Source organism: Protomyctophum parallelum, assembly GCF_964188405.1.
Source record: "Protomyctophum parallelum genome assembly, chromosome: 1".
NCBI lineage: Eukaryota > Metazoa > Chordata > Actinopteri > Myctophiformes > Myctophidae > Protomyctophum > Protomyctophum parallelum.
In genome coordinates, this window is record NC_139697.1 from 30,691,647 (window position 1) to 30,718,095 (window position 26,449).

Consider the following 26,449-nt stretch of genomic DNA (forward strand, 5'->3'; position numbering starts at 1 on the left):
ACAACCATGGCAACCATTTGCCCGACATTTGTACAGTGTGAACAGTGGTTCACAGTGGGGTATGGAGACCCCCCGCCCCTGGGTCCTAGCAGGGGTTCCAGGTGGTCCCCAGCTAAACTAGTTAATATGGCATCAAAATCGGTTTAACCACTTTTAATGGATACCGGAGAACTCGCCAGTTTACCAAGTCACCACAGCGAAAATTCTTCATCAATGTCTTCATCGTTATGCTAACATGATGTCTTCATCAGTGTAGTATGTCAAACTCACAGATGTTATAGTTCATTTCCAAAGTGATCAAATTATTTTGTGCAATTAGATGGTCAGCTATATAATAAAACTTTGAAAGTGAAGTGAAGCTAGATGATGATAAATATGTGAGTATATGAATACCAATGATAAGTAGGCTTACCATTTCAGGAATTGTTTACTAATGAATTACATTGTTTCGGTACTTTAGTGTTTAAACTTTTAGCATTCCTACTTTCTCTACTGTTAACTCTAAACAACTATCCTCTCTCTCTCTCTCTCTCTCTCTCTGATTTCAATGCAATTTAAATGAAGGTGAAGTAAAACAAAAATGCACAAAATCGTGGCGAGTTGGTAAACTGGTGAGTTCTCCGGATACCCTTTTAATCCTATACATACAAGCTCATAATACAGTTTGGACAATTAACTTCGGTCGATAATTCCAATTGGTATTGTATTTGATATAATTTGTATCGTTGATTAGTCTCTGTGGTTTTGACCAGATGTCCATACTTCGGTCTTCATTTCTGACTTCAATATGCCTCTCGCCCGGAATATTAACGCTTCTAGAGAGACTCGATCGTAATTATAGCGAGGTAAGCAAAAAACATTATGCCTCCCGGTTTTTGTACGGAACGGAAGCCCCCGGCTTTCAGAGTAAAAGCTGCCATGTCTTCCTGGCACCCTGAGCTTCTATTTTGAAAGAAATCCTGGCGCTGATTATAAATCTTGTATGGGAGTCCCTGCTCCTGACAAAATATTTGGAGGTACACTGCCAAATACAATTTGGAAGTTACTAATTATGTTTGATTTTCATAACATACTAAAACTAGAAAAAGTGCCCTTCCGGGCACAGGTCTCCACCAGGTTATCCACAGATCCGTGCAGTTAGAGGTAAAAACACTTTTCGGCCAGTTATAGCGCCACCTTGAGGCTGAGTTGAAATTGTTCATGTGGCATTTCGTCCTCGGCCTAGTGGGAATGTGGGTGCACAATTTCACGGAAATCACGCGATGTGTTCATGATTTGCAGCATTTTGTTTGAAACTGAGCACTCCTGTGAACTTTGGAAGCCAATCTTAACCAATCAGGATGGAGTCTGATAAATCTGAAAGACCCGTTTCGTTGAATGGCTCTAGAGAGACTGTGTACCAATTTGCGTGATGTTTGGACAAAATCTGTAGGTGTACTGTGCAAAAACTTGTTTTGCACAAAGCGGCCTCCTGGTGGCGCTATAACAGGCCGTTCTGGAAAGTTTGGGGCAGAGGTTCATGGTTGGCATCCAGGGAGTGTGTGTGCAAAATATGGCATCGACCGGGTTAACGGTGGCCGAGATTAGCTGTTCACGGACACACGGACACACGGACGGACGGACGGACGGATGGACACGCAGACGGACGGAGTGCAAAACATACTCTCCCCACATGCCTTCGGCCTGGTGGAGACAATGAATGGAAACCAATGGCTTCCTGGAAAGTAGGAACATTGAAAACTCTAAAACTATGATATAGTTTTGAAAATTGCATGCAGTAATGTAAATTATTTGTAGTTAATGGTCTAAAACATACAAGAACACTGATACGGACCATTAGGTTTAAAATACGCATGTTTCATGATAAATGCTTTTATGTGATGTATTCCCATGCTTTTGTTCTTGCTTAAATGTAAGTCGCTCTGGATTAAGAGCGTCTGCTAAATGCCTAAATTGTAAATTGTAAATTGTAAAATAATGCTTCAACACCTTACCAATGATCCCACAGATTTCCATCTCATCATCAGACACCTCCATGTCCTCCACCTCTATGTTGTCGCTCTCTCCGACCACAAAGACGTGTTTGGGGGACCCTTTGGGGGACCCTCCGGGTGTGGACAGGGGGCTTGGAGCCGGAGGCTCAGCCTCGTCGTCCATAGCAGAATCGTCCATAGCGGAGCCATCCAGATCGGGGTCTGGCTGGGATGTCTCCAGGCCACGGAAGGGGGACTCGGAGCCTGTGGGAGATGGCGCATCCGCTGATGGTGAGGGGATGGGGGACTCGTCCAGGTCTGGCAACTGGGTTTTCAGGCTGTCCAGCTTCCTCTTCAGGTGGGAGACTCGGTTGGCGAAGGTTTGGTACGCCTTGAAAGGTGAGAGAGTGAGCAACACATAAATAAATGGATACAGAAACAACCTGGTTGAAACCTAGGTCACAGTCTATCCACTGCAAATGAACATATTCCCTCCCGTTACCATAGGCAGCGATCGGTGGCCAGTGCCCGCAAAATACAAAAAAATCCAGAGAAGAGCTGTAATTTACGTCTGTAATCCACGTAAATCGAGAACCGTTCGCCCCACTGACTTTGGAAATTGGATACACACGTTCCATACCCCCGCAGGGAGTGCAGTGCTGGTATCGAGTCGATCGGACCCACGGTTGTCCAGAACCACCACAAAAGGCCTCTGCCCGGGCTCTGGATAGGGCCTCTGCGCAGGCTCCATATATGGAGCTGGCCTGTTCTGACATCACAACGCTCCATATTTGGGCATGCCTGACACAGAACTCCATATATAGGAATAAAGGGACACAGACAGATACAGAAATTTCCATACATGGGCATAAAAGGGACACTGACAGATGGGTGGAACGGGTACTAAGACATGGGTACAACGGGTATTGCATAGACGGGTGGGGCATGGATCTCCAACTTCCATCGTTACCGACTCCGTGCTCTACAGTCGGGCACCAGTATAGTTATTCATTCTGGATTAATGATCTTTTATCAAATTTCGTGTTCTCGTGAATGGCGTTGAAGGGTTTAATAGCTTTCCACAAGATATCGAGAATGGCATAGATTTTGTAAAACATGAAAATTACAGAATGTTGTGTTGAATCTCTGCCAGTTGAGTCCAAGTCGCCTGGTGATCCAATTAGATGTTAGTAATCAAATTACTGTCACCCCATGTACGATATTTGTACGTTATATGTACACATATGCCTCTCAGCATATCCACTGTTTATAGTCTGTATTCCCATATTACAATACATTGTACGTTATGCCCATATTTAGATTTATTACATGATTTATATTCCATCCTGGCTAAGATTGGCTTCCAGAAATCATGACGCAGAGTCTGAATGCTTTCACAGCAGTCCCAGTGGGCCATGGAAGAAATGCCAGTCACCACCAATTCTGTGGTGACTGACTGGTGCTCCTACATTTCCCTTGGGTTCAATAACAGGTCTATTCTATCCATGTAAACATTTCTAGTGCCATTTACAACGTCACCCTCAATGTGAATGATTGTCTGTTACATAATATACAACTAATACGAGTTCTGAGTTGTTGTATTGGCTCCTGTACAAGCCATCCATTGAGAGAATGGAAAAAAAGAAGAAAAAAAAAGAAAAAACTGTCGACAGCGCGATAGCTATAAACAAAACACCTGGTTCCCTCCTTTGGGGGGGGTTGTCCTTTTTCTTTTCATTCTGAATCAGTGTCTCACTTGTTTATAGAGCACTCTAGGTTGGTTTACAAATTATTTCTAGGTCAGCCAAGATGGCTACTTGGCCGACTACTGGGAGTTTGTGTAGACACAAAATGAAAGGACTGGTGGCCGTGGCATCACGCCTAAAGGTGGAGTTTGCCTTTTATAAAATGGTGGACAATCTAGAGGCCTTTAGCCTTTTTGGAACATGCTGTGATCAGTGCAAGACGGAGTACTGCACTTTTCTTTTTGAACAGGCTGATGCACTATTCTTGATGGTGTAATAGAGGTGCTTTGTTTTACATTTTCTATAATATGGTAATTTGAGATCTAACAGCGTCAGAGTTAGAGTTAGTCACACACAGCTATTGCAAATGTATAGATCAGTGCATGCATCCCGTCAGAGATTTGCGCTGTACCTTTCTAGTTCTGGGTTTTGATAACATTTAAAGTGGTTCAATAAAGGTGCTTTTTACACTTAAAGGGATAGTTCAGATTTTTTGAACTTAAGTTGTATGAAATACTTGCCATTAATATAGTGGTTGCAACTGTATTAATTGATTGCCCGAGTCCTGTGGTGGGGGTTCTGCTCTGGTTTCGGTGAAATATCAAATATCAAAAATATCATTTTGTGGGGGGTACTGGGGGCCACGCAGTAAAAGTAAAGTAATCCACAAAACTAACGTCATTTGTATTGTTGACCTATTTCTAAAATATTAGTGCAACTTTCGTTAATGATTCACCCAGAACTATGTTTTTTGTGTCCATATCACTACGCCCAAAAAATAGTTCCATGTGATAGAGGAGTCAAAGTTGAACGAAAGTCGCGCTAATATTTTAGAAATAGGTCAACAATACAAATTACGTTCGTTTTGTTGATTAATTTACTTTTACTGCGTGGCCCCCAGTACCCCCCACAAAATTACCAGAACTACTTAAAATTGACCAAAACCAGAGCAGAACTCCCACCATGGGACTCGGGCAATCAATTAATACAGTTGCGACCACTATATTAATGGCAAGTATTTCATACAACTTAAGTTAAAAAAATCTGAACTATCCCTTTAAGACTGCGGCCTGGTGGTAATACCTTGCACTGGGACAGAATTGGGGAGATTACTACTAAAGTACTTCCATTTTCCCCACTTGGAGGTGGCTCGCAGACCACCATTGTAAGAAAAGGCTAATGTTAGCATTAGTACCCATCTTTCTCGAGAAACGTTGACATTTCGATCGCGATGCGATGAAAAATCAGATCCGAACCTCGGATGTCTGATCAGCACAACGGACAGTGACGTAGTTTTTGAGTAAAAAGCTATAGAATATCCAAATTATAACAGTAGTCTACGCATGTGTGAACACCTTGCGTGCGTGCAGCGGTGGTCTGGGCATTGCCTAGTAACCGGCTCAGGGCAAAAAGTTGTTTTTTAGCTGATCCATATAAAGCAATATAAAATGTATTAAAAATGTCAAACAAGGCCCAGGCCGTAGCGTAACGGTCTGGGCACCGGACTGGTAATCCAGTCGCAGTGTGCCGCGGGTTCGACTCCCGGACCCGACACGGCCTTTACTGCATGTCATCCCCCCATCTCTCTCCCGTTTCCTGTCAGCCTACTGTCTGTCCCTTCAAAAATCAATAAAAGGCGTAAGCCGCAAAAAAATTTATATCTAAAAATGTCAAACAAATTAATAATTGAATAAATAAGACAGATTTTTTTGATTATGAATACGTTAGCAGCAGCCCAGCTTACATTTGCCACAATCTTGACCTCCTGGTACTGCATCTCATAGAAGATATCTGCATTGTTGAGGGCTTCCAGGAGAGGTGGCCCTCCTTTGCTTTGTTGGTCAAGGAACTTGACAAAGTCCTGCAGCTTCGAGCTTCCGTCTTCAAAGTCCTTGGAGAACTTCTTCCCCCCTGCTTTATCTATATATGAAAGAGACAGAGAAAAACATTACAAAAGATATTGAAGGAAGGAAGTGGAGAGAAAGCAAAGAATTTAGAGGGAAAGAATGTGAACGAGAAAGGAAAAACAAAGAATTAGGTATCTGAATCTCAAAATAGAAAGACGCATCAGGTAGATTCATGTCTCCGTCGACCCAAGCGAGTGATGGAAGGTAATAGCCATTAGAGCAGTGGTCCCCAAACCTTTTTGGCCGTGCACCCCCTGTTACCTCCTGACCTAGCTTATGCACCCCCCAATACTCAGTCTAGTTGCATTTGACCAAAGATTATACATTTAATATGATTATGGCAAATAATCACAGAATGTCACTGCACTGAGAGACATGCAGCTGCTCTACACATCTCCTTACAACAGTGTTTTACCGGATTTTGCCGTTTGTGTTAAATAACACCATAAAACCGCCATTATACCCTTTTCATGTCACGCACTCCCTAGAGGGCGTTCGTGCACAAGGGGTGCACGCACCACAGTTTGGGAACCCCTACATTAGAGCAATGAACCCTGGTACCTTTGAGTCTCCTGAGTGCACTGGTGCTGCAGACGTCCACCCTCATGGCTGCCAGCTGCTTCTCTCGGAGCTCCACCTCGTCCAGAGAGTTCTTGTACGTGGATAACTGTTCTACCAGCGCCTGGGGCTACAGCACAGGGGACAGTCAGCTTTGATAGCTGTTCTACCAGCACTTGGGGTTGCAGCACACGGGACAGTCCGATTAGATAGCTGTTCTACCAGCGCTTGGGGCTGCAGCACATAAGGGACTTTCTCCTATTGTTTATATTGTGTTTAGTTTACAAGATGGCCGCAGCACCAGGAGGGGGTGTGGCGGAGGTGAGCGGACAGGGTCGACATATGCCCTTACTGGGCTGCATTCAAGACATTTGCCTTGTGTCTGAACACTGCTTTGATGGATGTGTTCTTCCCCCCCATCAAACAAAATGTTTGGTCAAACCATATGGGCTTCCATTGGAAATGCATTGGAGCGGCCATTAAACACAGACAAGACAAATGCAAGACGGGTGTCTTGAATTTGTGAATTTGGGGCAGGTACTTCAGTCACAAAAACAGATCAACTGGCTTCAATAGAACAGTGACCAAAGAGACACCTGCATTTCAATCTAGGGTAAGACATCAGAAGATATGGTCATAAATCAAACATCTGACAAATAATTTTCTGAATGGGAATTAGAACCATTACTCAGTTTATTAACATTGAATTATTATTGAATTATTAAACAATTAAACATGGAATAAGTCATGATACCTCGGCAGTTAATACTGTAGCATTAACCCTGGCAACCCTAATTTGGGCCCCAAACATTTACAAAAATAGGACATGATCTACAAGCTCACACAACCCAGTGTTGTGAGCTTGTATAGCAGCTATTTTCACTTTCTGACGTGGTTAACTTATGGACTGATTTTCAACTTTCTCAATCTCAACATTGTTGCAAATAATGGCAATGGTGTGCATGGTAGTTAAAGGGTTAAAGTACAACTTAAAACTAGTTTCTCACTCACCACAAACTCAGCAAGAACCTTTGATTTAAGAGCTGCATTGGAATCAACTGGAGCTGAAAAGGTGAAGGGGGGGGGGGAATTAATATACATCAAAAGAAAATGTAATGCACACTGCTTAAATAAGCCCTGCACCCTATTATTGCGCTCAACGTTTCGTATTGATAGTTCCTTCTGTTTGAACTTCCCCATGGCCACCTCTTCTCACATTAACATCTATACCTGTTGTATAACCTATACAAGTTAACACCTTTCATTTCTATAGGGTTTACATTTAAGGACAATTTCTGATTTGAGAGTAGTGTTGGGGTTCAATTCCTGATTTGAGAGTAGTGTTGGGGTTCAATTTCTGATTTGAGAGTAGTGTTGGGGTTCAATTCCTGATTTGAGAGTAATGTTGGGGTTCAATTTCTGATTTGAGAGTAGTGTTGGGGATCAATTTCTGATTTGAGAGTAGTGTTGAACAACACGTAGTACTACATGTCTCAATGTGTACAAAATATATTATTTTAACACCCCCAGCGCCCAGGACGAAGTTCTTTGTCCTTTCTATTAGTAACGCCCGCCGCCCAAGACACAGTTTGATACAAAAGACGAAGTTTATTGATATGAAATCGGATTGCATCGCTCCACAGCCTAAATCGACTGATTTATAAACACCCTGAGTGGCAAGGACAGAGTTCTCCGTTCAATCTAGTAACGCCCAGCACTCAGGACAGAGATTGATAAAAAGGACGGAGATTATTGATATCAAAACCGATCGCATCGCTCCACAGGCTGGGAGCGTCTGTTGCGCATGTTCTTTTCCGGTGGGACGTCATCGAAAATGTTCAACCCCATTTTAGCCGACGAGACAGGTGCAATGTTTTAATAATTTTTCAGCCGACGAGACCGAAAATCTCTTGATCTAAATCATTCCATCCAATTCTAAGCAAAGATTATGTGTTAGACGGCCCATCGCGGTCCCGTCGCGTGTTTTGGCTACATCAAGCTACTTCAGCTACATCCGGGATAGCACCTGGTCCGTGCTCGGCTGCTATAAATCGCTGGGCGCTCCGATTTAATGGATTAAATAACCCCGGGCGTTCGGGGTGTTAATAATTATTAATATTTTATTTACAAGTGATGCCAGGAATGGCAGGAATGCCAAGGTACAACATTATGATGCCTAAGCACACAAACGCCAATAGGCTATACATACACAGCAGGGGTTCTCAAAGTATTAGATTTTTGTCTAACATGGACACTGTTAAGGCCTATTCATAGTCTGGATTTTCGGTGGTAAGGTGACCACCGCTCCGGTGGTGAGCTGACCACCGGAGCTGAAATAACGTTGAGCGGTGGTGAGTAAAAACTGAGAGAAGGGCTGGAGCGGTGGCGGTGGTTTGCTCTTCACCGCGGCTCGTGACGTCATGTTGTAGTTCGGTGGTCACCCCACCACCGTAAATCCAGACTATGTATGAGCCTTTAGCCATAGGCTACAGTCAGCCCCGCTACAGCCGCGACATATTAACCCCAGTGTAAATAGGCAAGCATCATGCTAATGTCGTTAGGCAGCCAAATGAGCCAATCATGAAAAAGTGTCTGCTAGGTCATCTCTACAAGTGGCATCGAAAGAAGAACCAGCTTGGCAGCTGGTTAAAAAGGCTGTATTGTGTTCTCGCCATGCCCCCAAAACCAGTAGGGATTTTTTTTAAGCAAAAGTCAAGACTTCTGTGAGAGCTTGGTGAGCAACTTTCATTGAAATGAAGGGCCAGAGATTTGTTGTGCCTCCTACAGTTACAGTATAGATCAATGGTTCTCACGCATCTCTATTGTAATGGAGCTTACTTTTTCTTCCCAACCATTCACATTTTTTGATGCATGTGATAACATTAATTTGATATAGTCTGAAGATTTTCCATGACACTGTCCATTAGTTGCCACTTTTGTCATACGATGCATCGGTTGACACTTGCCGTGCAAGGCATTAAACCGGGCCTGCTTACTCTGATTTCACATTTATGTGAAGTGGTTAAGGGGGTCTGCTAGATGCCTAAATTGTCAATTGAGATCAGTAGCCGAGAACACAGAGCTACAAAAAGAGAATGATGTGTTTGCAACTTTGCACTTTAACACAGAGCTACATATAGAATGCAGCTGAGATGCTCTTACTTTTCTGTTCCACGGGTGTTGTAGAAGTCGGAGGAGACTCCTCTTTGACCAGGTAGCCTCTGAGCTCAGAGATCAGATTGTCTGTGTACACACTCCTGTCCTCCCAGATGGACAGAATCCTCTCCACAGACTTTAATACCTTTGCGTTACTATCATGACTGGAGAGAGACAGAGAACGAGAGAGAAGGACTGTTAAAATGGCCAAAAATGTCATTGCTATATTCACACAATTTTGAAAATTATACAATTTCGATCCATTCGAACCTATTGAATTTCAAATCAAATGTATATAATTCAATTTTAATATAAAATATTGTGTGCAGTTTCAGTAAAACTTAACTCAAAGACAGACAGAAGTCGCTTTCTCTCCCTCTATTCGTTGGCCACGGTTGGTGCTGAGAATCACCACCAAGTTGAAATAGTATGGCATAGACATTTGTCCAGTCCATTAAGTTTTTGACAGAGATTTTGAAGCTCTACCTCCAAACAAGTCAAATATTTTAGGTGGAAAATCCATGATATTCCCATTCAAATCAATGGGAAGACATGTGGAGTGTGGTGGAGGAAATGGATGCAATGCAAGGCAGCAGGCATAAAACGGTATATTGTAGTTATAGTGCACACTGATGCGATTATTAATTATTATATATACCCAGTAAGACGCCCTGGGGGTATGTCATGGAATATCAGAACAGGTCAGCTCCACATATAGAGACCTAAGGGTGGCAGCGGGGACAGTGTCTGGAGTGTACAGGGTTTGAGGAGGTCTGGCCATATATGGAGCATGTCTTGAGTGTACAGGGTTTGACGAAGGCCCAGGCAGGGCCGGGCCTGAATTTTCAGGCCTGTGAGAACTCTAGTTTTCGCCGGCTGCCGGGTGCGGCTGCACTAATAGCTTTGGGACGGGCCCGTCTAGAGTTTGAATGGACAGGTATCAGTCAAAAGGGAGACATCGAAGAGGAAGGATGGGTGGGGCAGGATCAATATATGAAATGTCAGAACAGGTCAGCTGTAACTTTATTTATATAGCATAGCACTTTTCATGACATGCATGCAGCAGTGCTTTACAGAGCAAAAAAACCCCACCATAAAATATCATTAAAATAAAAGCTAAATCATTAACTACATTAGAATGATATCATAGAACATGAAACAATAAGAGCAGAAAAAGGCAGTCAATTAGGCAGAGCAGTCAGTACAATACATTAACAGAGATTTAAAACAATTCAACTAAAAGCAAGAGTGGAGAAGCTGTGCTTTAAAAATGTCTGCATAGGCTGCCTGTCTAAGGTGTAGTGGCAGTTTATTCCAAGCTGTCGTCCCGTAGAAGCAGAAAACTGCTTCACCGTGGTTTTTTATACAACAAAAAAACGTACCAAAACGTTCTCACAGAAGACAGTTGACCTGCCCTTAAATAGGCTACCCGCTGATATATTATCATATCACAACATAATGTTATATTGACCTAAATGGCGATAGTATTATTTTAAAAAAATGTAAAGACTAACTTCTAAACAATTGCAGAGTGACTCATTATTTTACCTGGGTAACATCATCTTCTGATACTTGAATGTTTTTTAATAATCCTGTACCGTCACCGTGTAGTGTTTCGTTTCATTAGCGCGAACGTGATAAAATAGGCTGCAGCTGTTGATCCCTTGATGATCTGCTGCTGCTGCCCGCTGAGCACACAGTAAAGATACCGCCATGCACAACCCCTGAATAAAACGTGAAGAATGACTGAGAAACTAAATCTGCAGCCTGTAATTTATTTAAAATTAGCAATCCAGCAACATAAATATTATATAATATAAGTAACCACTAACCAAAGGCAGTGATTAAAAGTTGTATTATGCTGCCATGAAATGTCAAATGTTGTGTGACGTTTTTGATTGGTTACCGAGTGTCACGTGTTGGTGCACGTTCATCTGTAGCCCTTGACTTTCTGCATTGAAGAGTAATGCATTGCGGTACACATGTCTTCAATACAAACGATAGGAAGCCACTGGGTCGCGGAATATGTGCGATCCATTTTATTCACACCACAAACCACTTGGGGGCAGCATACACATCACAACACAGTTTGACATATAGTTTTTAACACAGTCACCACAGACTAGAAAAACATGAATGATGAGCCACATGAGCCAGGTAAAGATAATATAGATTAATTAATTTTCATAATGGAACAAGACAAGGACAAATAAAACTGTTAAATCACTGCAGAAAACACAGCTTGAAAGAAGAACACTGCAGGAAAAACTTAGAATTAAAGAGCTGGGACCAGATAAACTAAACCATGCAGACCACACAAAAAAACAAGAACAGTGAAGAGAGTACACCAGGACCTTTTCATAGAGCTGGTATGATAAGAAGGCTTGACTGACAGCATGCTGTCACTCCAAATAATTATTTTGCTATCAGACAGCAGGGTCAGATCCAGCATGGATCAAGACTGGAGTGAATGATTTAAGGCACTTTCCAAAAAAAAAGCAGAAGAACACAACCGCAATTCACATGGAAAATGCAGTGAAATTAGCCATGTTTGGCAATGCCATGTTTATTTTTAATTTTTAAAAGCCTTCCATTGAATGTGATGATACCTATAGTGCATGTTTTCTTGAGTGCCACTGGATCCTTGGTATTTTCATTGGAACGGACAGTCAACCTTTCATCTGCTGTTTGGAAAATCTAGGTCGGGAAACAGTTTGGCAGGCAAGATGTGTCGTGTCGTCGCGTACCGGTGGTTGGGAACCTCTGTCTTACACCAGTGGTTTTTAACCAGTGGTCCGGACCTCCGGGGACCACCAGTGTTCCTTGAGGGGGTTCCAGGTGGTCCCCAGCTAAATGATGGAGGGTTGATAACCAAATGGACCCTTAGATCTTTAACTGTGGACCCAAATGGACCCTTATGGGTTCATTTGGTTTAATTTTACACTCTCTCAAGTTAAATTATTGTTAAACATCTGCATCACTTAATTTTAAAATAAGGCTTTCGCCTTTATTTTATATTTTTATGGAGGGATAGACAGTAGCCTGACGGGGGGGGGGGCAAATGGGGGGGTGACATGCAGTAAAGGCCGTCGGGATCGGGAGTCAAACCCGCGGAACACTGCCAGACTGGATTACCAGCCAAGGTGCCTGCCACGGCCCAGGTGGTTGTACTCACCTGATAAGAAGAAAGGCGTCAGGCAGAAGGTCAGCGAAGGCTGTACGGTACACAACGGCGCCTTTCCTTTTACAGTTCTGAATGATGTCGTTGGCAACGTAAAATAAGTTGAGCCTATGTGAGGCATCAGCTGTCAGAGAGAGAGAGAGAGTAATGTCAAGTGTGACTGAGGACAGAGGATGTACTTTCAGTGTGCCTTCAGATCGAACATTATAGAAAACAAAAACATCCACACCATGTTCAGTTTGAATGCATCTTAACACTTCTGCAAGCTGTAATACGCAAGCTCCCAGAACGGCTGGCCAACGTTGAAGACGTCGGCCCTACTGGTCAAAGCTGGAACTGCAGGCGGGCGAAATGCATGCACGAGCAAGATGGAGCAGTCTTTGCTTTGTGAACGCGTGAGGCGACATGACATAGAGGTACCACAAGAGGAGCGCGAGGGGTACTCCCATAGGAGCCAACCAATTATATCGACGCTCGAGGGGTACTTCCCGGAAGACTTCTAGGTCCTTCAAAACGCCACTGAGCAACTTCCATTGAAATGAATAGCGGGGGCGGGGCTGTCCACTCTCTAGATTAGATATAACACCGATACGAGTTGCATAAAGACCTGCCCCGCCTGCCTCTGATTGTCCCCCTCCTAGTAGTAGGGCGGACTATTACTAGTTGACTAGTAAATCCACTAATTGACCTCGTTTTTGTAGGCCTGAAAGATCAGCTAGATTACAGTTATAGTCACTATTGTACACCGTTTATAAATATTATTTTAACCCCCCCCCCCCCCCCCCCCTGATTTTTTTAGCTAAACAACTAGTCGACTAGAAAACTAGGCAACTAGTCAACTAGTAAAAATCACTAGAAGTACCCTATTAGGGTGCCCGTGGGGTGGGGCATTCTCACATTCTAACGGAGCTATAAAACACTCATTCTGGCCATGATTCTAGCAGACAGCTCAGTAGCGTGCCTCGCTAGTCATTAGACTCCCAATCCACTGAATCCACACCTCCTGGGTTTGAATCCCGCTGCTGCCACTATTTTTCTAACTACCGCAGACTACATATTTGGCCGATAAAGTAGTTTTAGACCACCACAACTGAGGGGCGGCGTCTCAGCCCCATTCGAGTTGCAATCCGATATGGACAGAATAGTGAATCCTTGTCCCCCAGAGACCCACAAGTAGGGAAAGTCGTGGGGGGGCTGGTATTGTGACACCGCAGGGCTTGGTAGCAGTTTAAAAATGTAGGCGCACCAGAATAATTTTAGGAGCACCCACAAAATATGAAGGAGCACCAATATGTTATCCATTTTTTTTAATTAATAAAAAAACAATATAACATGAATTGGTGAAAGTTAGTAGCCTTACAAATGCATGCAATTAGGTTCATTGTACTGCGACTGTGAGACCGACGGTGCTTGAATGTAAGTGTGTGTCCTTACTGTCCTACACCAGCTGGCCTCAAACTTTTTCATGTCAAGGACCTATTACCAAAGATGGTTTATGTATGAAGATGGGCCAACTTCATTGGAGCCACTAGAGGCGAAATGGTACACAAAGCCTACAAATGGTCTCCTAAATATAGTGGGCGTGGTTTGCGCCCCCCCCCCCCCCCCCCCCCCCTCATTCATGAATGAATGAATGAAATATTTATTTTCGTGTCATGCCACTTTGGCCCATCCATATGGGATTATATGTCACATTTAATAAAGTACATTGAAAACAACTGACAATGTATACTTTTGAAATAGTCGTTTCAGTTTCTCGAAGTCCTCCCACCATATAAATTCATGATTTGGATCTATCTCATTAAAAAGTCTCTCCCTAATAGAGTTGTAGAATGGACAATAAAAAACCAAATGCATTTAATTTTCCTTTAGATCACACAGACTACATAATCTATCCTCCTCAACCGTGCCTACATATCTGCCTGTCTCAATATGCAGACCAAGTATGCCAGCTCTAATTTGGGCACATGAGGATCGTTTTAAATAGGTCCATTAATTTCACGTTATAATATTCACATATTCTCATCTTAAATATGGGGCCAGAGCCCCCTATGTGTTGTCCGTCAAATTTCTCGTATTTCATGCGAGAGCTAGACGCCATCGGTTCCATAGCCTTAATGCAGGGCAGAATTAACATTAGGGCTATGGACCAGAGCTAGGCTCTAGCAATGATTCTCATCATTTTAATTTCAATGACCTCCAGTTTGACACGCATTTCACTACAGACTCCCATTTTATGCCATTTACAATATATCCATTTATTTATTATTTTATTCATTTATATTTTATTTATATCTTAAAAACAATGTCAATTTAACTCTGAGTGTGTACAAAAAATATACTCTTATTTTGAACAGGAAGTCAGTTTCGGTTGTAACCAAGCTGCAATGTTAGTTTTTTAAACGGAAAGTTGTTTTGATGTGTTCAGAGCACTAGTTAACCATGCATCTGTCACTTAAACAATGTACACACTGGAATTATGTTAATCATGGAATCTCTGACTGCAGCATTAGGTGAGTAATTAATTTTATCTGTGTTGGAGCCCCTATGGATGCATTGGTTCATGTTAAAATCAGAATAGTTTTACCGTCACATCATCACAGGTTTACAGGTGTAAAACACTATGTAAGTGCTTGCCTGTCACATTGGATTGTGTATGTTGATTCATTGTATGTAAGTACAATAGCTATCACAAGAGAGCAGAGTCAAAAGTCAACCTACGCTAGAGGCAAGTAAGACAAGCCTATATTATCCCTTTGGGAAAACTGTATTTAACGCAACATTAATCCACCTGCAGTAACAAGAAAACCCAGATATAAACAGCCTTTCGTCCAAACATGTAATGCAAATTTTAATAGCCGGGGGGCGACAGGCCCAAAAGCTCAAAGAATCGGTTTTAACCTGTGATGTCATACTGTACATTTTATTTGTGTTTTCTCTATTCATTTGGTCATTAAGGTCCACAGAATGAGAGGCCTGCTCTGCCGGAAACAAAGTTATGGACATTTTTGTATACCACACCATAGACATTTTCCAAATTTCATCATGCTTTAAGTAGCATGTGACATGTCAAACTATTCGGCCATGTGACCTCATCACATTTGTGATGACAGCTAAGGCCGTTTTTAGCCCAAGGAGTGTTTTTCGTGCAAAACCAATGCTTGGAATGGATTCAGAAATCAGAATCATGAAAAACCCCTAGTCTGACATGTCACATGCTACTTAAAGGACAACTTTAGTTTTTTTCAACCAAGGTTCATGTTTTAGGTGGTTATTAGAGAAAGTAAAAGATGAGTCTTATTTTTTTTTTCATTTGCTGCTTTCTTTTGTTTTAGAGATTTTAGCTCTTTTTGACAGGGGGTGGGGGCATTCGAGCATGGGGCTAAATATGTACTTTTTTTACATAATTTTACGGTGATTTCTTTTTTCATGGTTTACTATAGTCCTAATAAACGCCAGGAAATTACATCTGGCAACAGCAGATCACAAGAACTACTGAATGTGAAGGTAGCCTACTGGGGGAAGGCTTATACTGTGTGTATAGGCTCAATATGTCAGTTTGTCACATTCAATAGATCCTGTGATCTTTTGTGGTCTGATGTAATTTCTTGGGGTTTAGTAGGACTATAGTAAATAACAAAATAATAAATCGCCATAATATTTTGTAAAAAAATACATATTTAGCCCCATGCTCGAATGCCCCCGCCCCCTGTCAAAAACTGCTAAAATCCCCAAAACAAAAGAATGCAGCAAATGAAAGAAAAATAACACTCACCTTTTAGTTTCTCTAATAACAACCTAAAACATGAACCTTGGTTGAAAAAAACTAAAGTTGTCCTTTAAGCATGATGAAATTTGGAAAATGTTGCCTTATATAGGTTCAGGTTGTCTATGGTGTGGTATACAAAAATGGCCATAACTTTTTTTTGCGTTGTTTACAGCAGAGCAGGCCTCTTATTCTGTGGACCCCAATGACCAAATTAATAGAAAAAACACAAATAATAACTAATAAGTACGGCATGACATCACAGGTCCTCTCAAATGTTGAGCCTGTGGCTCCCCCCCCCGGCTATAATACAAGCAAATTGTACGTGGAACGTAGATACAAGACTTATTCTTTTACAACGCTATGGCATTTATGAGTTAAAACTGCCCTACTTCCTTCCTTGACCACCATTCGATCACAATTTTGAAAATGCAAAAGACTAATGCTACATGTGTATCTAGTATCTATCGAGCACAGAAAACTCTCAAGAACTCCTTTGAATTATTCCTCCTAGATTGTTTGCAGAGGTTCAAGACTCAGCAGAGCAGAAAAGTCACCTGCTGGCTGGAAGACAGCTCTTGAGTTTTGGCCAAGTGTAGAAGCTACTCCAGCTGTCAAACAGAGCTTTGACCATGGTTGGGTAACCTGCCTCCCTGCAACAGACATCCATGAATATTCCTTCACCACTCCACTGACTCCAACCAAGAAGCGCATGTGAATTTCAGACAAAAAAAACCCAACTGTCTGGATATCAAAACCAAAAACAACAAAAGCATTCAACAAATGTAATCAAAGTATCAAGCACATTCGTCTGTACTGTACTTTGATTACACTTCTGTTGGTTCCTACTTATTAGCTCAGAGAACAAATGCTTTATAACACAACAAAACAGATGAGATCTGCTGCTATACTGCCTCATCCCATTGCAATTTTAACCATGTGTATATATCATGCAGTGTGCACCTTTGTATATATGAATTCACATGCTCATATTGATATTCGACTAATTATTCGGTTTCTTTCTTTTGATATTTCTTGAAACTGCAGAATTTCAAAAAAAAATTCCAAACATCACCTACTTTTTTAGACCTTTAAACTTGTGAGATGATGTGACAAAGACTAGACTTGCAAGGTCTACCAACAGTGACTAGTAGTCATCATCATGACATCACTACAACCAAAATGTGTTTCTGTGTAGACATTAAAGTTAGACAATGCCGGCAACGTTGCATTGGAACAGTATATTTATCAACCTTATTTCTGGACACTTATGATATTGAATATTAAATATATTATTTCGTTTCTAAATATCCACAGGTTGATAAACTAGACATAGAAAATGTTCTGGACACTTTGTTTTATATTGTGTAAATATCCATAGACATACTCAAATATCGCTCTAATAGAAACATTCTGAACTATTCTAGTCTATTCTCTCTGCTGTTTTTTTATGCCACCTTTTTGTATTACTTCGGCTTGCTTGGAACCTTGAAGGGAAACCAAATACATTAGTAGGTACTATCCACAACTATACACAAGTATTCAAGCCAAGTTCATGCAGTGGCATAGTAAACAATATTAATGGTACGTAAACACAAAGTTGGAGAGGGCACATACTCCAGTTACGTTAGCAACAACCACAAGCCACTGAAGCAAGTACAACCTCCATCTATAAAATACTCCAGTTACTGATCAGCCAGCACAACCGGCCTCCATCTATACGACTCTCCAGTTACAGACGACCAGCCAAACCAGAACCTGACTCCATCTATAAAATCAAACACTCATTGCTCTGAGTAGGCCTCAGCAGCAGTCTACATCCACATGAGATAAACACTGCTATTAAAATATTCAGTTACGGCTCATAAAGTTTAGGCAAAAGTAGGTAACACAAAGTCCAAGCATAACTTAATTGATTTTTCTTTTAAACACCACAAACACTGCATGTAGGGCAGGCAAAATATGAGATTAAACATGAACAGAATTTCTGTCCAAACTTCAGAATGATTTGCATGTTACCACAGCTTCCATTTGATAAGTAAAACAGAGAAAGTGTATGGCTTGAAATTAAAGACATCAACTCTGGTTAGTAAAGTAGAGTGTGCAATGTTTGACATTGAACTTAATAAATTAATGTATAGCCCTTAAAACTGGACGATCCTTGCCTCAACCAACAGTTGCCAATTTATCTCTGCAACATAAATTAAGCACAAATAAGGAGAAACATAATAGCTCTAAAATGTGTATAATTCCTGAATGTGATGTAACAGCAGTGTCTATTTTGAAAACCAGTTGTGTCCAAATTAAAATAAATCGTTAACACATAAATAGGGAGCAAGGACTTATATACAAACATAAGTGAATACTCAGTCCAAACCATTTCCGGCGCATAATAAACTGTTATACTCTGTTATTTATTTTCATAATGTTATTTTACACTTTCCTTATCTTATGTAGTGATGCAAACTATATAGAGTTGTTGATATAGTGAAAACCAGAAATACAACCAGAAATCACACGTGGTATTATTACTCAAAGCCTCTAGAAATGCATAGACTACAGTAGCCTAAAATGTGAACATTCTTGGACTACCAAAAACTTAAATATGAATAACATTCGTTTCGACCAGATTCAATGCCATGATAGTACATTCATTGGTATATAAATTGCACAATGAGTTTTGCTTTGCGAATCTGATCCCAGTTTGACATTTCAGTCGCTGTAAAATCAGAAACATTGATTGGGTGATTGACACGGTAATCTGTGTATATTGGCCTGCCGTGAACTGAACTATCAATAGAATACAACACCAGATAATATTATTTCGTGACAGAGCTAAACGAGAATCAATAATGTGTAAGATGCATTTGCAATCATGCAACAATAAGTAGCATTGAGTAAGAGTAGCATGAAAATGTAGTGTATTTATGCCAGAACATATTGTGAATGGCATTTGAAGTGTATATTTGTATGTCTCTAAATGTTATGATGAATTGAACAAGGTGGACCCTCTTGTAAACAAGTGTAGTGCTTTATTGGGTCATCCACTCAGTTAACAGTTTTTTTGGTATCGAGTTGTGCTTGAAATGTACTGTAATTCTGCAAACTGTTAATACTTGAATCAATTTCTTGCCCCCTGCTTCAGCTTCAGCTTCACACACTTCTGCAGTTCCGCTCAAGAGGCGGCCTGGTAGCTGACTAGTGTCATACAAGGCTAGCGTTGGCGCATTACAGCCAGCTAGCCTAGCTTGTTAGCATAGCGTAACAGAACAGGAGAAAGGCTGGTCTAACAATCCACTCCAGCTATCCCGGCGAGGAAGCACAGACGAGGACACCCCACAGCCCTCCATTTAGTGAACAACTACTTCACCAACTACTAAACTAGCGGTTTTGGATAATGTTGAAATAATAAACAGTTCAGTTAGCTGTCGCCATGATAGGGAGCGCACGTTTTGCTACCCGCTCATAGCCTGTTGCAGGTACTCATTTTTACCATCGGTTACTGGAGGAGGGAGGGGGGGGGGGGACGGTTGAAAAAGAAAACAAGCCTCTTTCTTTGCTAGATGTTTCCTGGAACTTTAAAATGTTGAACAGTGTTGACAGCGACACCCATGTTAGTCGAAGCCCTGTACACAAAACAAGCGCCCCCAGTGTTACTGCCAGTAACAAACCTTATCATCGTTAGTCAAGTCGCTCAAAATTACGTATTTTCAAAGTTTCTCGTACCAAAACAATTACTTATGCTCAACGCCACCTGAATGTCCTGACTTACGTCGACACCTTTTCCAATTGAATAATAATATACATGTATTTTTTGGTCATATGACGACTTGTCGAGAGGTCACCGCTAACGCTGCTGCACAACTTATATGCTACGAGAAGTAATAATTAGGCTTACATTTCCTCAGCCATTTCATCCAGCAGCGCACAACAACGCTGTGGTACTTCTTGTTTTCGATGCACCACATCGACAGTCCCTGGATAGAGTCCATTGTGTTTGAAACGGCTTGAAGCCTCTTGTCCAACGTGGACTCCAAGGAGCCGCTTGCTCCTGCAGCAGCCATGTCTGGAGTCTGTCTGGGGTCTGACTGGGGCGCTTTGATGATTATTTTACCTTGAATAAAGTAACCCTAAGGCATCCTTCCTCGCAGAAATATTACAGCTAATAGCTATCATCGTAAATCCAACATAAGTCTGATATGATTTTAGAATTTGGTTAAACATTTATTGTTGTTTTGGTGTGGCTACATGAATGATATGTCTGATTTATATAATATAATACTATCACTATGTCTATCACACAGTCTATGACGTCAGTGAGGATGACCACATTTGACACATTCTGCCAAGATAGACGACATGACAGAGAACTGTCTTCAACTCTATTCATATTTAAGTAATATAACTATATAAGTTATATTATTTAAAATTCATAGATGTCCATCATGTCCTTGAATTCGTATTTTTCTGTATCCTTGAATTTTCTGTATTCTCAACAGCAGCAGTGTGCCCCCACTGCCTACGCTGACTTTTCAAGGTCAAAGCTACCCTGCGCATCATTGAGCGGTTCCTCCGTTCCATTACGCAGCTATGTGTGTCATCTGTGTTTGATCAACCCTCAAGGGGGCTAGCCTCGGCCCCAGGCTTACTTATCTGCGAATATGCAATATAAATGTTATTTACCGATATAACCCACATACAGTAGGCCTACAAACCATAGAATTTATGTTTGTATTGTGTATGGCGGAGGTGGGCGGCAGTGGCTCAGGGGTAGAGTGGCCAGATGGCAACCGCTAGGTTGCCCGCTCGATCCCAGGCTCCCCCAGAGTTGTCGAAGTGTCCTTGAGCAAGACACTGAACACCTAATTGCTCCTGATGTGCAGGTTGGTGCCTTGCATGGTTTCTACTGCCATCGGTGTATGAGTGTGTGTGAATGGGTGAATTGATGCACAATCTATGTAAAGCGCCTTGGATAAAGGAGCTATATACAGTAAATGCACCATTTACCATTTTATATTATACATATAATTGAACATTATAACTGTAGAATGTAAGTAAGCTTATAAGCCTATATTTTTGCATTATTTGTATAATTGATTACGGTAATTAGTTCAATTGAACTGTTGCAGTCCTATAATTGTTCTATACTTTATTATTATTACTTATTACCTTAGTTGTTTTATAATTTGTATTAACTTGTATAATACCTTGTATTATGTGTGACATGTATGAGAATGTGAGAAATGATTGTAGTTTGAATGTAATACGAGCTATGGTTTTCATCAGATTGTATTTCAATATGACGCACCTGAAATGGGCATGTTTTTAGTCCAAAAATGTATTAACAGAAACTGCTGAATCAAACAAATAAACAAACAAACAATGTAATGTATAAAAATATTTTTATCAAAGCATTGTTCAAATCAATCAACATTTGACATTTTTTAATACAAGAAAATAATTGGGTGGTTTTCAACCACAAAACAAAATAAGGAAATCAAAACAAGAAATGTGGGCTGGCAAACAAACCAAACCTGGTTAAATAAAAAAAGATCAGGTCATCTGCTACTATTCAGGCCAGGGTCACCTGAATTTGAATCATCTGGACATTGTTTGCCTTTAGGTTTACTATCTTTTTCACATAATCATCTTTTCCTGGTACAGTATATCCCTTTCCTTTTGTGGTTGTCATAAGCATGATTAATACCTGATGTTTACTTTGTTGCGTGCCAGCGCCACACACCAGAAAGTCAATTCAATTGACAGGGTTACAAAGCACACATAAATACTGTATAGTGTTTGGATAATACATATCAATTTCACACTCAGATCATTCTGAAGAGGAATAAAGATTATGATTTATTTTTGCCATGCCAGTGGCAAGAGTCCGACTGATGGAAACAATAGTCAGGTCTTAGTAATTGCACAATTTGTTAAAGGGGACTGTTTAATGTTCAGCCAACAGGAACATCATTGTTTAAAATGTTCAGGGCTGTCCTCTGCTAAATAAATTCTTGTCAACTAGAAATAAATAGGAATCTGTACAACTATGTGCATAGTGCATAGGAAACTTTGGAGCTCAGCTGCCAAAGACCAATCGTTTCACATCAATCTCACAAGATTTGAATTTTGCTTCTATGATGTGACCCTTACAGATTGGCAGTCCACTTAAATCTCAGGATCCATATTCTGAGGGAAAACCTTTAGCAGATTATTTGTTCAGGGATTTTTTTAAGTGACTACTAAATTTACTAAACGTCTTGGTCATTAAGATCAAATCGTTTAATTGACAGAGGGGGCAGCCCATAGCAGCTTTGCATTTCTAAACTTTGTGTAAAAAAAATACATCTGGCAATTACCCAATAGTGAGAATTATTCCCCCAAAACACTTCATATCCTCAGTGTCAAAAGATTACAAATAAAACAATAAATAAGTCATAAAGAATTAAAGCCTATTCAGATGTAACAAACCATCACAAGGCTCAAAGGCTACCATAAGTATCCAGGGTTTCAAGTAATGATCCTTATTAAACAGATCTTTCATAAATAATAACCTGACTCTTTGACGTCAGCATTTCTGGTAATTTCTTACGATGTCATCCAAAGTGCAACTACAGTTATTAATCCCCAATGACACAGGAGCACAAATGTTATGCTTATTAAGTCTTAAAACACTGCACATGCAATCGCTGTGGTGGAATTAAAAGCTATGGTTTCGTTTGGCACATCTCAACAGTGGTTAATGCCTCTGGCATGGCACACTTTACAATCATTTAGGAGTTGTAATTAATGTGTCATTAAAAATGTATTTGTACATGTGCTATTGATGTTCCACTGTGAGTTACTTTTCTTTTGAAAAACTAAAATCGATTATTTCCATGATATGAAAATCACAAAATAGAATACATATTGCTTTTTTTTTTTTACATCAGGACTGGATATATGAAAGATATCTGATGTTGATACAGTGCAATGGTTTCCAGTGTAATCTCATTTTGCACTGGGTAAGTGTTAATGAATGTCTTCCCGTTCTTGTTTACATGCCTCAGCAAATCGGAAAAGCGTTGGCTCCTCCCCCAGATTAAGTCTGATGTCATCCGAGGTCCGTCCCTGGACTGTTCACGTTGGCAGTTCCGTCTGTGCCAATCGCTGTGTGGCAGCAGTCCAATCATAGGAAGTTAAGGTGAAGCAACCAGGGGGACAGCGGAGCTCGATGAGACTGAACTGTCTTGTGTAGCTGGGCTGCCACTGCCCCTCCTGCTACATGAATACAAAGTACCGGCGCCATGATCACATACAGAAGTCCAGCTGCCATTGTCAGTTTCGAGTTTTCCTTTCTTAAGGCCGTTCTGCTCATTAGAGGCCACAGATCTACCTGTGGCCTCTGTGTGTTTTGACGTATATGTCTGACAGCTCTCCATTTGTTGGCCTTGTTGACGTCGTTTACACTGTGGTAAACTGAAAGGGGCGTCAGACTCAATCCAGCTCAGCTTTCGTTTCTAGAATAGGAAGACAAAAGCAAAAAAAGTGTTACAATTACAAAAAGCTAAAAGGACAACTGAAGGTCTCATCCGTCATTATGAAATATAAACCACGGCCAGGTACAATCACAAAGGCTAATAAAAGATCCAATGCTTACTTTAAGAGAGCATTGTCTGTGCCAACAAAAGAAACAGCTGTTATTAAGATGCCTACCTTAACAGGGATGTGGAGCTGGTTTTGGCACCAGCGTTTATGCAGACACGAAGTGGTGGTCGTTGCCGCTGTCGAGCGTCCTTTAGCCATCTGAGGGAACCACATTTTCAACATCATCTCCACCTGTTGCAAGGTTCTGAAGTACTTCTCACTGTACAAGAAAAAGAAAAGAAAAAGGGAAAAAGAACATTAGTTTTCATATAAATATATATGTTTTGTAAAGGAGGCCAACTCCTTTTTGCTTTCTATCTTGAGAAAAGGGGGTCCCATGTAACAGGGGTGAGGGACAAGCAGGTAGACAATCCCAGGTATCACACATTAACTTACCCCATGTCAGGTTTCTGCAAAATTCCCAGAATTCTTTGCAGTCGATCCATGGCAACACTCTGCTGGAAGGAGGACAAGCCTTTGTCAAATCGGCCAGTCTTCAGCCCATTCAAAAGTTCAATGAGAGGTCTGACAAATCTCTGCAAATCAGCGCACTGGAAAAGAACATAACAGTTTGAGTCAGTGTTATTGAGAGCCACCTACCAGTTATTGTATAACTGCAGATAACTAAACAGAGATTTTTTTTTACATGGAATTTTCAAATAATTTCGAAAAAAGTCTCACTTTCTGAGCAAAGGCCAGGTCTCCTGGTGAGACTGAAGAGTTTTGGTGGTCCTCCTGGACATAGAGGGATCGGTCTGGTTGGCTAGGGAAAGCCAGGCGTATTGTGGACTTGTTGAGCCCACTGTCCCCCTCTCCTTCAGAGGAAAACACATCAGCCTCGTCCTCGGTCTGCTCACTCTCGCTGATCAGCAGGCCAGGAGTAGAGGGGAGGGACTCATAAGATGGCCATTTGGAAGACTTCCCCAGGGAATTCATTTCTCTAAGGAGAACTGAGATAGAAAACAACAGGTAAGCATGATTGTGAATAACAAATCTCAAATCCATATGAAACACAGGTAAAAATGTTTACATCAGAACTTCAGAAGAATATGTTACTACCAGCTATGAAACTTTCAACAGTGATTTTTCCAGAGGTTTTCATGCGGCCACATAATGAAGGTTTTCTGGTAATTTATTTCTGGTTTTAATCTTTATGACAGATTCAAATTTGAGTAAGGCTTTTAAATTCGAAACAGCATTTGTATTCTGTATCAAAGTTCATGTTGCAATGTTTCAACATTGGAAAAAATTTAATCCCAATAGGCTACACTTAGTTTGTTATCATGTGTATGTATTTGCTGCTCAGCAGTGGAGTGCACAGGCTGCTGCCTTGTTTTTTGCCTTGCCTTGAGAGTCCACGAGTAGAATTGATTAGTGAGATGGCAAGATGCACCGATTCATAGTTCATTACAACATGGCACACAAATAGCCTACTACTTATGTAATGTCTGTGGAAGGGCTCATTCTGTAAAATTATCCTCTGGAATCCAAGGCCAGAGGTGTCGTTTGGTGCTTGTGAGTCACAAGTTGAGACCATTTACAATTACATCAGACACAACAGTATGCCAGTCAGTTGGCAATGACTAGCTCAAACAATCTACGTTTGCCAAGCAATAACTGACTGTACTAATAAACTATTTGGTTTATTAAGTGGATAGGATATGTATCTACATGCCATGTATTGGTCATCGTTTAAGCTGCAGCTGCTTGTAATTAGGATCAGGATTTATGCCAGACATTTTACAATGTCTCTTTACAGCAGTGATACTGTGTAGGTCTACACGTGATGGGTGTGTGTAGTGAGAGAGTGAGACAGCAGAGAGAAACAGTGGGTCCGGTGTCGTTCTAAGATTTGAGAAGACGCCTGGCTATTTCAGCAGCGACAATAATAAACGAATGGGCTAAATGGCTTATTTATATGCTCATGTTCATGCCTTTTAACCTGGCTATGCCACACTGGTTTTAATTTATCCACAAGTCCATGAAAAAAATGGCTGTATATTCTAAAGGAATGTAAACCGGAATTTGGCACACAGGTGATGTTGGGAGACAAACACCAGCAACATATCTAGACAAAACAACAAATAAATACGTCACATACGTCACACTAGCTGCTAAAGCTAGATACAAAAGATGTTTTGGTCATTATTAGTAGTCTACTCTCAGTACTCTGTGATGTGCTGCACACCAACAGTAATTGTTAACAACACAGTCCCACTATGTTGTGTAAATGCCAAGTATTTCAGAAGGTGTAACCCATCTACAAATTGCACATGTCACGATACGATACTAATATAGAAAATAAATAAATAAACACTGAACAAATGCCCTTTCTAAGGCGCTGCATAACCCATGGCACAAGATGTGAGAGTTTCTTACCTTTATTTGGACTGGACGGGAAACCGAAACCTGCAGGTTTTCAGCCGCAAAAAACAAACAACAACTCCAACTGTAACGAATGGCGATTATTACTGCGAGGAATCCACGAACCGGTCTCTCGCTATGCTCAACCAATAATGTTCTGCGCTCAACGGCTT

At 41.0% G+C, this 26,449-nt stretch overlaps 2 protein-coding genes across 2 annotated transcripts in view; both read right to left on the reverse strand.

Moving 5' to 3' along the window:
• The window catches only part of rprd2a (regulation of nuclear pre-mRNA domain containing 2a), a 28,182-nt gene extending 7,830 nt beyond the window's left edge, over window positions 1-20,352 (reverse strand). Inside the window, exons 1-7 of the mRNA XM_083774846.1 lie at window positions 20,185-20,352; window positions 12,515-12,644; window positions 9,346-9,503; window positions 7,195-7,247; window positions 6,187-6,313; window positions 5,463-5,638; window positions 1,995-2,364 (exon numbers count right to left, since the gene is read on the reverse strand). Of these exons, the coding sequence (XP_083630972.1) occupies window positions 1,995-2,364; window positions 5,463-5,638; window positions 6,187-6,313; window positions 7,195-7,247; window positions 9,346-9,503; window positions 12,515-12,644; window positions 20,185-20,350 (1,180 nt within the window). The 5' untranslated portion in view covers window positions 20,351-20,352. The remainder of the gene's footprint in view (window positions 1-1,994; window positions 2,365-5,462; window positions 5,639-6,186; window positions 6,314-7,194; window positions 7,248-9,345; window positions 9,504-12,514; window positions 12,645-20,184) is intronic.
• Window positions 20,353-21,671: 1,319 nt separating this feature from the next.
• LOC310863270 (uncharacterized protein) lies at window positions 21,672-26,449 on the reverse strand. The gene is made up of 5 exons (XM_083771480.1): window positions 26,292-26,449; window positions 24,594-24,862; window positions 24,309-24,463; window positions 23,982-24,132; window positions 21,672-23,785 (listed from the first exon to the last, which is right to left on the reverse strand). The coding sequence occupies exons 2-5, from the start codon at window positions 24,846-24,848 to the stop codon at window positions 23,465-23,467; spliced, it is 882 nt and encodes a 293-aa protein (XP_083627606.1). The 5' UTR covers window positions 24,849-24,862; window positions 26,292-26,449; the 3' UTR covers window positions 21,672-23,464.

What these genes read in the sequence shown, in the direction of transcription:
- LOC310863270 (XM_083771480.1), bottom strand. Translation starts at nt 24,848, where the DNA reads ATGAATTCCCTGGGGAAGTCTTCCAAATGGCCATCTTATGAGTCCCTC. An exon ending in ACCTGGCCTTTGCTCAGAAA is followed by an intron (nt 24,464 to 24,593) that starts GTGAGACTTTTT and finishes GTTCTTTTCCAG; the next exon opens with TGCGCTGATTTGCAGAGATT. An exon ending in AGCTCCACATCCCTGTTAAG is followed by an intron (nt 23,786 to 23,981) that starts GTAGGCATCTTA and finishes TTCCTATTCTAG; the next exon opens with AAACGAAAGCTGAGCTGGAT.